We start from the raw sequence: 13902 nt of genomic DNA, 5'->3' as shown, positions 1-13902 counted from the left end.
ATAAGGCCCCTGGCAAGAAGTTTCCCTCTGTATTCAATTGACGTTTTTCCTTTTTAAATGTCTCTTTGTTCCTTAATAAGAAGAGCAAAGCTTTTGGAACAAGCTGTGATTACAGTGTAGATCAATTCATTTGGCTCAGACAGGAGCTTTGTTTGTGGTAAATTTGGTTGCACCTCTTGTACTGTGTTCCCCTGAGAAGCCCTGTCACTAAAACCAGGGCTTCAGCAGAAGCACTATCACCTAAATCCAGGGCTTCCAACGGTGCTGGTTTAGTTCGAAACCCTGCAGAGAATCTGCATTTATAACGAGTTCCCAGGCGAATCTAATGCTGCTGGTTAGGGACCAATTCTGAGAACCTGTAGTAGAGCAGTGGTTCTCAAAATTATACATAAGAATCACCTGAGGATCTTGTTAGACTGTAGATTCTGATCTAGTATATCTGGGGTGGAAATGCAAATTCTCAGCAGGGGTTCAAATCAGAGGGAACCAGTTCAAAGCCCTGCCTAAAACAACTTAAAAATTTACCAGGGAGCTTATGATTTAAAGGAATCCTACGACAAATCCCCTCATGAGGTAAATAAGTGTTTTGTAACAAGACTACTTGGTTCCTAACGTTTCTTTAAGCTGTTTTCTGTATTGTGTCTGGCGTCTAGTGTGTATGAACAAGTGCATGAGGCCTATCCTTAAGGCATCCGTAGAGTTTCCTGAATCAAGGCTTCTCTGTGGACCTCACAGGGCATGGCTTGACACACGTCACCAGCTGACTTCTCAGTCAATATCGGGCAGAGGGCTCTTGACCCTGTTAATGTGCCATCTCACTTCTGGCTTTAGTCTCAAAATCTCATGGGTCACTTTGCTGTTTGTGAATATTCAGATCCTCCCTGAGGAGGATGATGACCTCCCCTGTGGGGGGCTACTCCTTCACTTCCTCCTCTATACAAAACTAATGGAACATAACGGGCATCTCAGGAGAATGGCCTCGGAGAGCAGCCTCTGAGCACCATCCTATGAGGGACCTCCCTTTTTATCACAGGGCCGTTTAGACACCTTACGAATGCTCTATCCTATTCCTGGGACTGGAATGACAGAGTTGCCAAGTCTCTCCATACTCCTCCGCCTTTTTTTTTTTAAAGCTGAAAGATGACACTGCACCCCCTCATTGGTTTCTGCCTGTGTGTTCATTCCCAAGGGGAGTCTAGCTCCCCATGGGCACATTCGCACAATGGCACATCTAAGTCCGAAGAGTTACTGTAAAAGAATGAAAACAAGGGGTAAGGGGATCTGGTTTACTACTTCTGAGAATCTACCTTCTGCTAGTTCGTGCTTTGCTTCTACTCTGAGTGGCTTTTTATTTACGTTCAGGGCAGATTCCTTTTAAGAATTAGCTTTTTTAGGAATCATTACCTTTCTCTTTCCAAATGTCCCAGGCATCCTTAAAGGAAACAGCTGGGGTTCCTGCCAAACAATTACCCATTTTTGAATTTTAATAACTGAACAGCCTAGGAATGGTTTTCAGACTGAGTGACCAATCCTCCCTCCTCCCCGAGTCCTCCCTGCTTCTCAGAAGGCAGTCCTGGCGACCTGGCTGGGATGACTACACAGGCCTTGGGGTCTTCCTGCGTGTCCAGCTTCAGCTGTTTGGGGAAATGGCTGTACTTACAGAGCAGGGATGTTTGTTTAGCACAATCTGATATCTAGTGGAAATGGTCTCCTTCCTTGCTTGTCCCTGAAGCAGACAAAGAGGCAGCCGTTGGGCAGGAAAAGCTACAGGGCTCAGTGCCGGCCACTTTTTGTAAGGTACTGAGTCTCCAGCCAGTTTCAGGAAACCTGCAGTCCTCTTTATGGTGAGGATTAGAAATGCTGGCCAGATTTCTGAAGGAAAAATAAAGTCACCGGAAGCAGTGGGCCTCCAGCTTTGACAAAGCCGGCTTTTGGATCTACAGCTAGGACTGTTGCCCACTTCAGTCTTGGATTTTGGTAAAGTGGCTGGATTGAGCTGTACCTTTGACTATCAAAATGAAACCAGGAGAGGTCAGTGCTTCCTTAGCATGACTGAAGAAAGAAAATCTTCCACTTGAAGAAAAAGCCTCCCTCTGTCAGTGAATGCAGTGAACCTTTGCTGATAGGCCTTAAGAACAATGTCTTCTTGTCCACACAGAGTGCCTATTACAGTGTCTAACCCCAAGGGGGTGCTCAATGACCTCCTCGGTGAATAAATGCATGAAGGGGTGACTCTGGATGTCCCATGAGAGACCAGCCCAATCATCTAGAATTTGACCTTAACCTGCCAAATTCTTCCCTGGGAGGAGGCCTCCACAGCACTGCAGGCCTCAGTGAGGGCTGAGCTGGAGGTGCAGCTTCCTGGAGAGGTATTGTTACTGGAGAAAAGCACCACAATGGCCACAGTTTTTCCAAGTGTTAACCATTTATAAATAAGTACATTTGCTTTCATACATAGTTCATTGTACAGATGACGATCTGTATACATGGGGCAGGAAAATGCATTCATTTAAACTTTTCACATCTATCTCACACAGCTCACATGTACAGACAATAAAACTGCTCAAGCAAGTACAGCAAGAAAAATGTCTTTACTTATACACAGGGGGCTAGAAGCCTCTGCTGGGCGTGGGACAGCCCCACTGCACGAGTTCACAACTGTGTGGTGTTCAATATATCAGGATAGAGAACAAACATGCATTGGATAATATACTGTACAGAGAAAGTCCTTTACATCTGAGTTATAGAAAACCTAAAGGAAAACTAAGTGCATTAAAGCTTTTTCCAGCAAGTGTCTTGAAAGGACAGCAAAGAAGAGTTAGAATCAAAATCATATTAGTACAAATCACTCTTTTAAGTATAGACTGTACATGTCTGTACTAATTAAAATCATCTTGGATTTGGAGGAGACAGAACAGAGACGAAGATGCTGTGCTAGAATGGAAAGAAGGCCATGCCTGAGAATGGCACCTGCCCTGAGCCTGACAAGGAACTGGCCCCACTCAGCAGGAATCAGCCAAAGGTAGGCGGCGGGGGACAGCAAAACCCCAACCAAACAGAACAGGAAATGTAACTGACCGGATTTCCAAAATAGCCTGTGGGTGAAGTGGAGGTCTACAGCCAGCACTTCTATCTGCCCCCCTCCCCCTGCTAAGCTGGGACACAATAAGGCAGGTACATTCAAGTACTGAATTTTCCAGAATTAACTGTCTGGTCTTGGGGACTGAAGTGACCGAGTCCCCCTAACCAGATTTTCTTGTGATTAGCAAAAGAAAAATTCAGCCAGCAAGTGCTACAAAAACAATGCAGCTAGGTTACTTCCTTTCCACAGAGTAGGTCAATCTGAAAAATGAGAGCGATGCTGGCCTGCTTTTGTTGGCACCCAGCTAAAACCTGACAGCTCAGCTTAGTGTGGATATCACAGAGTTGGCAGAAAGAAATGAGATGATATGGGTGAGGAGACATGAAAGGAACACTTGATTTTTGGTGTCCAATTGTGCATTCATTTGGTACTTTCAAAGCTCTGACTGTGGCCATCATGTGGCCACAAGCATCTCACGGTGGTTCAGCTACTGTCAGGCACTGGACACCGAAATGAAGGTTACCAACACTTCAGCCCTTGAGTGGTCTGTATTATAAAAGGAGTTGATGAAGACCCAGTGATTATTCAAGTAGCTCTGCACAGTGGCTCCACCAGCCCCATTGTGCTTGTGTCCAGGCCCCTAGCCAGCCACCTTTTCTTGGGAGCAGCCAGAGCTGAGTTCAAGGCATTGCATGGTGAAGGTTTCCATGACACGTCTTTGTAGGTAGCTCTTACCCCTAAGCCCTTTGTTCAATGTTGTTGGTCATGGTAGATGGTATGGAATTCCTAGAGGAAAAGGAGAACAAGCCACACCTCTCAATGAGCATGTCACAGGGCAGCACAGCCCTTGGGATAAGAGCAGCAGGCAGCCCAAGAATAGACAATGGGGTGGTCGAGGCTGCTGAGCACTGAATGCCTCGATAGGAGACTGGGCACAGGGGTGGGCATATCCTGCCCATTGGGGGTTCTCTTCCACTTTGTGGCAAAGGCTCACTGAGCAACTGGCTTTGAATCAAACCTCCCAACTGTGACACCTCTGGAATTTTAAGAGTTGGAGGTGAGAATTGCTGAGGAGGGGTGCTCATGGGGAAGAAAGAGGTCCTCTATATACCCATTCATCTACCAAAGCAAGGGACTTCTATCAACCTCCTTCCAGCCTCTGCCTGGCTAAAGGTTCAAAGCAGGTAGTGTTCAAATAGCTTGTCTTGCCACTTGTCTGGCACAGATGAGTGAAAACTCCTCCTAGGCCTTTGTCCCCTTCTTCCTGAACTCTGTGAGCCTATGGGCCTGCCTGCTGCCTGGGAAGCGGCTCCCCAGAGATGTTGCCATTCTTTGCTACCAGAGAAGCCTGGTGCAGAGCCACAGTGACACCTAGTGGTAAAGTATGGTGAAGCACAGGTGACATCCACATGTCCCACTGTACATGACTAAATTCTAAGGAAAAATACTTATGGATATTAGATACTGGTATTTTTTCTATTGGGTACATCTCTGAAATATAAAAATACCAATCTTTAGAGAGGGGGTTCATAAACTACTATACAATATAAGGACTGAGAATACCTTTCTCTAAGCTGTTCTGTTTACAATAATTTAGGAAAAGTGTTTAATAATCCAGGCTTAACTAACTAGCAACTTGTATATCTGGACAACAACCTGGGTACTGTACATGATTCTAACTAGTGGGATTTTCCTGAGCCATCGAGTAAGTTAAACACATCTAAAAAGAGGGGCACGTAGGAGGACAAGAAGGGTTTGTGCTCTATTAACTTGGGACTTTAATAGCGCACGCCTGCAACCCGGACGAGATACAACAGCAGATACAAAATGGTCTCCATTTTGTCCGTGCCAAATTCTCATGTTACACAGGTTTTCCCTTTACTTTGTAAATAAATATTAATTTTAATTGTTAATTGTGTACCTTACTGATCCAGTAAATAAAGTAACCATGTCTCAGGAGTCCCTAAGAAAATTGCTGGAAAAGCACTTTAAAATCACTGCAAATATTTTTTTTTGTACTGAAAAATTCTTAATCTTTTCGATGCTTATATACAAGTCATTCCTTGTGCTATAAATGTTGTGATCCACTGCTTGATTTTTCTTTTCCTCTTTTTGTTCTTGAAAAATACACTAAGACAAGAGCAGTTCTGCCTATTTTCTAATGAAGACATTACTCACACTTAAATATCCAGTATTTATCAGAGTTATAAATTCAAACAGTAAAGTGCACCCATTTATAGACATGATGTGATGGAAACCTATTAGTGCAAGAATTCTGGGCAAACAGAACACACAGGTTGGTGAGAAACCTATAAGCTGAAGTTTGTCACCACTGTCTCCATTTCAGGGCGATGTGAATTGGGTGAATGGAACTTACCAGTTTCAACTGAAAATGTTCCCCCATCTGAAGCCAGACACTGATTCAGAAAGTATTGCTGGGGGAGGGGGAGCTCTAAAAGGCAGTACTGAGATCACACCATGGCAGTGCACTAGCAGAACAGGGCAGTCTGCTTACAAAGAAAAATTTGCCTCCTGCCCAAATAAGAGTTCAGTTGACATTTTCTGTTCAAAAACAACTGGCGCCCAATAGTGATATTCCTCCCTCGTACAATGGCTAAAAAAGAATTGCATTCTGACTGTTGACATTTTAGGTGTTTTGCCCAGTAGGGCACAGACCCTAAGTCTCCTGTTTGTTCTAGAAAACAAAAAGAGAGACCCCTGGGAAGAACAGTATCAGTGCATACTTGCAAAATTGCACAACCTGCTCACCTACCTAGACAGGTGAATGCAGGTGGTATGTGTGGTGTTCCAAATAAGCAGGGGCACTTTTCTAAGAGAAATGAGCAATTCTTGAAAATACAGCAGCTCCTCAGTAAGAGAAAGCAGTTAAAAAGTGACAAGATGAAAAGAGATCAACAGGGCTGAGCCCTGGCCAAAAGAAGAGCTGAAAGGCTGCTGGGTCCTGGCTAGAGGCTGATACTATAGCTGTACATTTCACCTTTGGTTGGGAGGAGGGAGAGAGAAAAGTGAGGGAGGGAGAAGGACAAACATTGATGGCCACCCTCTGGGTCTAGCTGAGTACAAGACAGTCCTTAAGGATCAGAGAGAGCGAGAAGAGTCTGGGCCTTGAGTCAGCACAGCTGTTTGTTCCCAGCACACAGAGACAAGTCCTGTTTCAGGCCTGGGGGCACAGGGGTCCATCTATTTGGCACAATCAAAATTAGAAATGTTCCCAACCTCAGCTTCATGCTCCCACATCTTAGGATCCTTTCAGAGGACATTTCCTATTACAAATAGGTCTGGTCACATTTGGATTTTTATTCAGAAAGCTGCTCTTCCTGCAGCCCTTTATTAACAGAATGATTCCTAATAAGAGAGAACGGATTCTCTGCTGTTTAGTTTGCTTGGCTAGGTTACTTAGTTTTAAAAGTGACATGACTCAGTACCAGGCCTGTGTGAGGCTTTGGTTTTTGTGTTCTTGCCATTCATCTAATGCTGGCCTCCATTACTCAAAGGTAGGGTTTGCAAATGACCACAAGATGGAGAAAATGCGTAGAGAGTAACTGGACCAGAAAGCCTATCTATCTCACATACTCCTGCCCAGGGCTGGAAAACAGGGTGGGAAGTGGTCTTCCTTCACCCTGAAACACTTTTTGCTGTGTTTGGTTTTCAAATATCATCCCCCAAACAAACACTCTTAGAAAAGGAAAAAAAAAAAAAAAAGAAATGATTCTTGTAATAGCAGATAATGAAACTATAGCTCTCTAATGGAATTAGACAATATCTGGGATGGAAGGGAACGATCCTGGGTGGAAACCCTGGGAATCGGTCTTATGTTCCAAGAGAATCCAATATGCTTCCCAAAGAACCAATTTCTTCACTATATATCATATGAGTTTAAAAAAGAGGGCCAGTAGAACCAAGTCTGGCTCTAGGTAAAGATCAACTAATAGGATTACCGCACCAGTCAACCTTTGGGAAGAATTTGCTTTTTGTGGAATACGATGCTCGAGGATGCCTCAGGATCTAAAAAACAGGTTCCTTTAAGATTTTCTACTGCCTTTTCACTGAGAATCCAGAACAATCTTTCTATGTATTTATTTATCCCTTCCTGCAACCTGGGAAAATGAGTAGCTTTTAGTGGTTAATTATTGGCTAAAAACCTAGAGAATAATTCTCAGTGAATTCTTTTTAAAAATATACAGTTCTCATCCAATTTCCCTGGTTGACTGAAATATTTAAAGAGCTAGCTGTTTTCTAAATCTTTCTAAAACGCCTCTTGAGAAATCAATGGAGTGACATTTCAAAGAACTATATATATATATATATTTTTTTTTCTTCTGATTTAACGCACTTACTTCCTATCTCACTCCTCTACTCTTTTACCCCTCTATGAAGACCAGCAGTGATTTAAGTGAACATTCTAGACCTGATGGCTGTGGGAGCTGGCAGTCCGGAGGAGAAGACCACTGGCACAAGTATGCACTGGGGCTGGCTATTTGGATAACACTGGATAAGAATGAGAAGGCAGGGGGAATCACACTCTTTCTAAAGTTCCTAGAAGAAAACAAACAACACCTTATATTTTTTGTTTTTTTAAAGGAGAAGACATTTACACAACAAGAACATCAGTGAAAGCGATTGTCTCCTGGAAAAAGCTGACCAGTGTGTCTGATCTCCCTGGGTTAAAGCACGCTGAACGGAAATCTCCTTGTTGGCATCTGAAGAGAGGGAGAGAGCATGTGGCTGGGGCACAGACAACAGAAACTGAAGTCCTGGCTCCTTGGAGGCCAGCTTCCCAGTCGGCTGCATGCAAAGGATTTCAGCATGTGGGCTGCCACCTCTGAACACCACACAGAAACTACATGAGAAATTAAGCCAGAGAACTACCTTGAATGTGGAAACCAAGCCTGAAAATGTGCAGTGAAAACATACGGATCTCACTCCAACAAACGTCTTTTAAACATTAGACTCCACAAATGGTCTCTTTGGTTTGATAGGAGAGGTCTGCCCTTGTCGAGCGTCCCGGGACAACTGCCTGTACAGATTGTCCTGGTATGCCTGAGCCACAGGTAGGGTCCGAGCCACCTTCACATCAGGATATGAGGAGGCCTGGCTGACTCTCTCCAAGAGGTCTCCCCGGGACCCGTTAGCCAGCATCCCATGGGGGCTGTAATAATCGTCCTCCAACAAATGGCCATTCTGTGCATTGTTGGTTTTGTTATAAAAGGCAATGTTGCTGATGGATGATGGTGGACTGAAGGACTCAGGCTGAGGCAGGTTGCCTGGTGATGTAGGGCTGATAACGGTATCCACTGATGACACTGCCCAGGTCCGATTCTGCTGGTGAAGGTGGGGGTACTGTTGAGTCCGTGCTGTTTTATCTATGATCCCCATAAATGGTGTGGTCCTGGATCGCGTGGGCTCACTGGGGTAACCTCCCTGAGTGGGAGACACTGGTGACAGCTCATCACATGACCTATCATATGCCGGTTTTAGTGGGATCTCCATTTGCTGAATAGAGGAAGATGGCCGAAAGGTAGGAGTTAGGTTGGAGGTGGATGAGATACTATTGCTAGATGGAGAGAAGCGAAGGCCTACACTTTGGGAGTGTAGCAATGGCCTGGGAGTTGGTGGGTGGGGTTTGATCTCATTAGGGTTGACACTAATAGGTCTTCTGATTAAATGTGACACATCAGGGGAACCTAGTTGGCTGGAGGAACGTTCCAGATCTAGTTTTGAATGACAGACTGGGTAATAGGATGCTGATTGGCTACGCCCAATCTGTGGTGTCTGGCTGTATCTCATGCCACCTCGATATGCTGAGGAAGGTCGCTGTGGAAGATCTTCTTTGGTCAACCCTCCATGCTGACAGATGGCACCTGCACTCAGGCTGGCTTGGACATGCTGCACAGGTCTCCCATCACCTACAATTCCCCCAATTGACCCCTGATAAACTAACCGGCTCTGACTTACTCCTATGTCTCCTTGTGAAGACTGGTATTTACTAGCCATTGAATGGGCTACTTGGCCATAGGCTCCTGTGGGGATGACAGTGCTTGAATGAACTGCTGAGCTGGGCTGGTTGCTTCGTACAATCTGGGCCTTGGCAGGCTGTAGCCTGAGCCCTTGCTGGGGAACTGCTACAGGAAGCTGTGGCATCTGGTAGGGTCGCTGGGCCATTTTGGATAATGGAGATTTTGGTCTGCCAGGAAGCTGACTAACACTTGTTTCTTGCTGATATCGCACCGGTGAACCAGACTGGGACCTGTAGACACTCATGCTTTCAGCTGGAGGGCTGGCTCGATACTGAGGGCCTCTACGGAGAGGAGAAGGGGGAGGGCTTGGATATTCTTTGCCCTGCCCTCCCACAGGAGGAGGGCTAAAACGGTAAGATCCACCCTGATGAGCTGGGGAGGTATGTGGCGGGCTAGGCCTGTAATGAGAGTTCTGGTGAGTTGGAGAAAGAGCAGGTGAGGTGGACTGATAGCTTTGTCTAGTGGGAGAACCTACAGAACTGTTGGATCGGAAGTCAAAAACCTGATGAGAGCCAAGAGGTGAGCTAGAGATATAGGTGGAATCCCGATGGGCCGGAGAGGAGGGTGGGCTCTGGATTATTGGTAGCCCCTGACTAGGCCGAGCCTCTGTCTGAAGGCCAATGGAAACATTTTCAACATCCTGCTCCAGGTATTCCTCCTCAAATATATCTTGTACAGAGTATATATCTTCATGCTGTGGTTCAGGTTCTGTTTCTTCTGGTAACTGCGGCTGAGGCTGTTGCTGAGGCGGCGGCTGCTGCTGCTGCTGCTGCTGTTGCATCTGTCTGCACTCTTCCTCCACTCTCATCAGAAGTCTCTGGATCTCACGGTTGTTTGGACATAGCTTGATGGCCTCGTTCAGGTCCTCTAAGGCTGCTGTAAACTGTCTGCTTGACAAAATGCAAACACAGGAACTGGAGTTATTCTGAATCAACAGGAATTACCAAGAACTGAGAACATGGTCACTATTTCAGAGAACTGTGGTGGCATTTGTGGGAGTCTGAGGATTTTAGTTTGATTTGTAAGGAAGGAAACAGGTAGGCTGTCATTCTAGAAGAGTCCAGAATGATTCCCTAGCCCGTTCGGCCTCCACCTTCCTTCTGGCCTCTCTGGGATTAGTGGAGAAATGTCCCCATTGTGTTGTCCAGCCAGGCCCTTCAGGAAGATTCTTAGTGTCCTGATGCACACCAGGCAATACGGGGGTTGGGTGGGGTTGTCATTTACAGGGTCACTGTCAAGTAGCTTAGGAACAAAATGGTAACTACAATATTTAAAAATCTTGCTGATCCAGCAGAAATTTTTTTTTTTTATAGTCTCAATATTTTGGCTCCAAATTTCAGACCTGTTCCATCCTAGCCAAAAACCCTGTCCTCTGCTCTTTCTACCCTTCACCCACAGCACTGCTGCTTCTCCATTCTCCTACATCACAGCTGGGCAAGTATGAGGCTTGCTGACTAGGCAACTCAGGCGTGGAGCTAAGCAGACCCCAAAGAGATTCTAGTTTACAAATGAGGAAATGAACTGTCAGTGATATTCCCATTCTCTCCATAAACAGTGCTAGGAAAAGGGGCAATTGGCCTTGTGGAAAAGGAACAATCCAGAGGGAAAGAGAATTTGATAGTTAAGCTTCTCTAATAAATTTTTTACCCTGCCTAGTAATATCATCGCCACCATCATTTCTACACTCCACTTGGGTCTGATTTTCAGGACCAAATCCCCTCCCCCCGCCACCCCTTCCCCGGCGACAGCCATGAGCCTGAAGCAATTCTTTCCCATGCAGAGTTTGGGAGAAGGCTGGGGGCACTGGGCAGGCGGCATCAAGGACAGTGACAAGTTATCCAGGGTAGGAGATTCTGGGTTGAAGGATCACTGACTGCAGGTTCTAGGTCCTTCTGGAGACTCTTCTGCCCCGTGGCCAAACTGCAGCAGATGGGCATGAGGAATTGTACTTCCCTGGGGCCCTCTCAATCCTGGCAGTGAGCTCTTCCTATCTCTGTGTGTGTGTGCTGTGGTGGTGGTGATGCAGGGACATTAGATGAAAAGGAGGTCTGATGCCACCAGACTTGAGGAGAGCCCCAGAAGGAAGACTAAATAACCTAGGGATTCCCCAAGTGCCTACAGAAAAAGAAAGAGGAGCCTGTGATGCAAGTGACCCATCCTATTTTTCCCTCTAAAAGGAGTGGCAGGATGTTTTGCTTAAATGACCTCTTCTTTAAGAGGTGTCTCTTTATGATGTCTGCTTTGGGGGTTGAAAAATGATTGAGATATAGTAGAGGCTTCTTGGAAGAAGGTACAATTCTCCAACAATGGAAAAACGTTTTTCTCCCGTAGTAAAATGCTATAGGTATCCACAGCCCAGAGGATTTGCCAATCTTAAGCTGAGTACTGTGCTCTGTGGGCCATCCCCAAAGCTTGGCCCTGAAAGTCCTCAGGGACAGAGATATTTGGGCACATATGCCCCAGGGTGGCCTGCATTGTCTTGGCTGTAGTTTTAGAAAAGAGACCTCTTGCTTTTCACCCTCTCTCTCTCTCCTCACCTGCTGCTGCGTTTTGCCCTTGCTCTTGCATAGTAAGCTTCATAAGATTTCGGTTTCAGCTCCAGGGCCTTAGTAGCAAATTCCTCCGCCATTCCAAAATCCTGTCATTACAATAGGTGTGCAAATGAGTCATTCAAGAGATATGAAAAATAGACAACTTGGGAATAAAACAAATAATATGTACATTTCTTTGACATTTATGGATGGAACGCCTGGGATTCTTGACATGCCTGACATGGCTTTAGCCATGTGGCCCACAGACTGAAAGTTTCTTCTGCCTTTGCCCTGTGTGGCCCTGTAATCACTCACTGAAATCTTTGTCCAAAAATATTAAAATATTTTTAATTTGCCCTCTTTCTGGCCCAGAAACTACATGTCAACCCTTCACAATAAAACTCCTGAAGTTGGAAACTAGACTCGTTACATGTGCATGTATGCGCTACACACACACACATCTACACCTCACATGGACCCTCATCCTACCCTTCACATCTTCTTGTTGCAACCACTTGGGCTTTCTAAGGGTCAACTGAAATTCAGAAGGATGGTGTCTGTGTAAAGGGGAAATGCACTACCTGTGGAGGCTAGATGGTGTAGGGATGTCAGAGAGATGGGCTCAAATCTTTGGTCTGCGTCATAACCCTTCAGAGTGTGTTGTAATATTTTGTCATTCATACCCACTTCACAAGTCGGGTTAAATGAGATAAGCCATTTAAAAGCACTGTACACAGTCTTTGCATGTAGCAGATGCTCAATAGATGGTAATTTCCTTTCTATTTCACAGAAATTTTTCTGGCTTTTTCCTCCTCTGAAGTGGTTCCATATTTAGGAAACATTTAAGATCAAAATAAAATGAGAGGAGCAGTTGGGGCCCTGGCCGTGACTGGGGTCTGTGCTATCCCGTCCTCTTGATCAACGTGGCTCCTTGGAACAACATCAGAGCTATCTGTCCTTGCTCTGAGAATCCCTGGGAACAGTGACCAGGGGAACAAAATTGACTAAACAGGGTCCATGGTTTTAAAAGACCCTTAAATACTAAGCTGGAAGGGTAGGTTTTTCTTCTCTTTCAATGTTAAAGCCATAATATAGCACAGTAGACTCTGCTTATACTAGTGAATCCTAAGGCAGAACACAAGATCTTAGGCAGAACAAAGGCCCTGGGGCATAGGTAATAGTTAAAAAAAATAATAGGCAATTTTCTACAGAAGTCAGACTTCTGCTGCTTAGCACAGTGCTGGTCCGTGGTAAGTGATTATCATGTTTCTGAACAAATGTGGACCTAGAGAAAAAGCATTCCGTGTTTATATGGGTCATCTTCTATCCCCACTTTGCTTCCTACTCTTAGCCTCTTATTTCTTCTTTTGGGACAATCGCTCTTTCTGGGAAGATTACAGTATTTTTAAGAAGTAGATTATTTGTTAGAGAAAAAAGAAGCCAGTCAGCAGGTTGACAGCAGCCTCTGAGCTTTGTCTCATTCTCACTAGCTGGCGTCACAGGACACCCTTGGTGTGGTTTCTTCTGTTTCACAGAGGAAACCATAAGCATAAGACCCTCACTGCTTTCCTCCAAGCTTCCCTCCCTTCCCCGGGTGCCCTGGGGCAACTCTGCCTCTTAGGGTCACAACTGTGTCCTCTGAGACAGCCAAGTGTATATCATGGCCCTTTTTACTGCCAGGTTTTAGATGACATGAGCTCATAAACACAAATCATCTTTCTGGAACTGACAGCAGATCTCTTGCCACTGAGGCTCAAATCTTGCTTCTTATAGCTGAGTTCTTTATTGACCAACATTCTTCTTTGGCTTGGATCATTTCTATCTCCTGAGGAACTGTGAGACCTCAGGCTGGTGGGTGTCAGAGATTCCTGAAATGATCTTGGCTATTCTGCGTATCTGAGCGCAGTGTCTGCACGTCAAGGGAACAGCAGCTGAGGGCATCAGAGACTGTGTTTACAAGGTAGGCAAGAAAGCCCAGGGACCACTTGGGAGATAATAAAGGACCAGGGAGAGGTCTAAGATTCCCTTCTGGACAAGAAGGAACATGGCATGCTGGAATAAAGAGATAAGGAAAGATGTGAAAAGTTCAAGATTAGCCTTAGATATTAAACCCTGAAGTCCATGGTCCTGAATCCACTTTCTAGCCCTTCCTTAAATGACTAAGAGTCTGCTAGAAAGGAAGGGAATGGTTACAATTCATATCCAATTGAAGTTGGAATTCTTGTGACCACTGCTCTCACCTCTTCCCAAA

At 45.2% G+C, this 13902-nt stretch overlaps 1 protein-coding gene and 1 long non-coding RNA gene across 8 annotated transcripts in view; one reads left to right on the top strand and one right to left on the bottom strand.

Moving 5' to 3' along the window:
- The first annotated feature begins 2864 nt into the window (after nt 1-2864).
- Nucleotides 2865-7763, top strand: LOC126062888 (uncharacterized). Its single transcript, XR_007514164.1, has 3 exons — nt 2865-3022; nt 7481-7560; nt 7685-7763. It is a non-coding gene; the product is annotated as an uncharacterized LOC126062888 (long non-coding RNA).
- Nucleotides 3014-13902, bottom strand: part of TANC2 (tetratricopeptide repeat, ankyrin repeat and coiled-coil containing 2) — a 381836-nt gene continuing 370947 nt past the window's right edge. For all 7 annotated transcript variants that reach the window (XM_049860883.1, XM_049860882.1, XM_049860884.1 and 4 more), the window contains 2 exons: nt 11658-11758; nt 3014-10007 (listed from right to left, as the gene is read on the bottom strand). In XM_049860883.1, the coding sequence (XP_049716840.1) occupies nt 8042-10007; nt 11658-11758 (2067 nt within the window). In that variant the 3' untranslated portion in view covers nt 3014-8041. The remainder of the gene's footprint in view (nt 10008-11657; nt 11759-13902) is intronic.

This window comes from Elephas maximus, chromosome 19, assembly GCF_024166365.1.
Source record: "Elephas maximus indicus isolate mEleMax1 chromosome 19, mEleMax1 primary haplotype, whole genome shotgun sequence".
NCBI classification, from domain to species: Eukaryota; Metazoa; Chordata; class Mammalia; order Proboscidea; family Elephantidae; genus Elephas; species Elephas maximus.
Note: the sequence above shows the minus strand (reverse complement) of the source record. Positions and strands in the feature narration are given on the sequence as shown.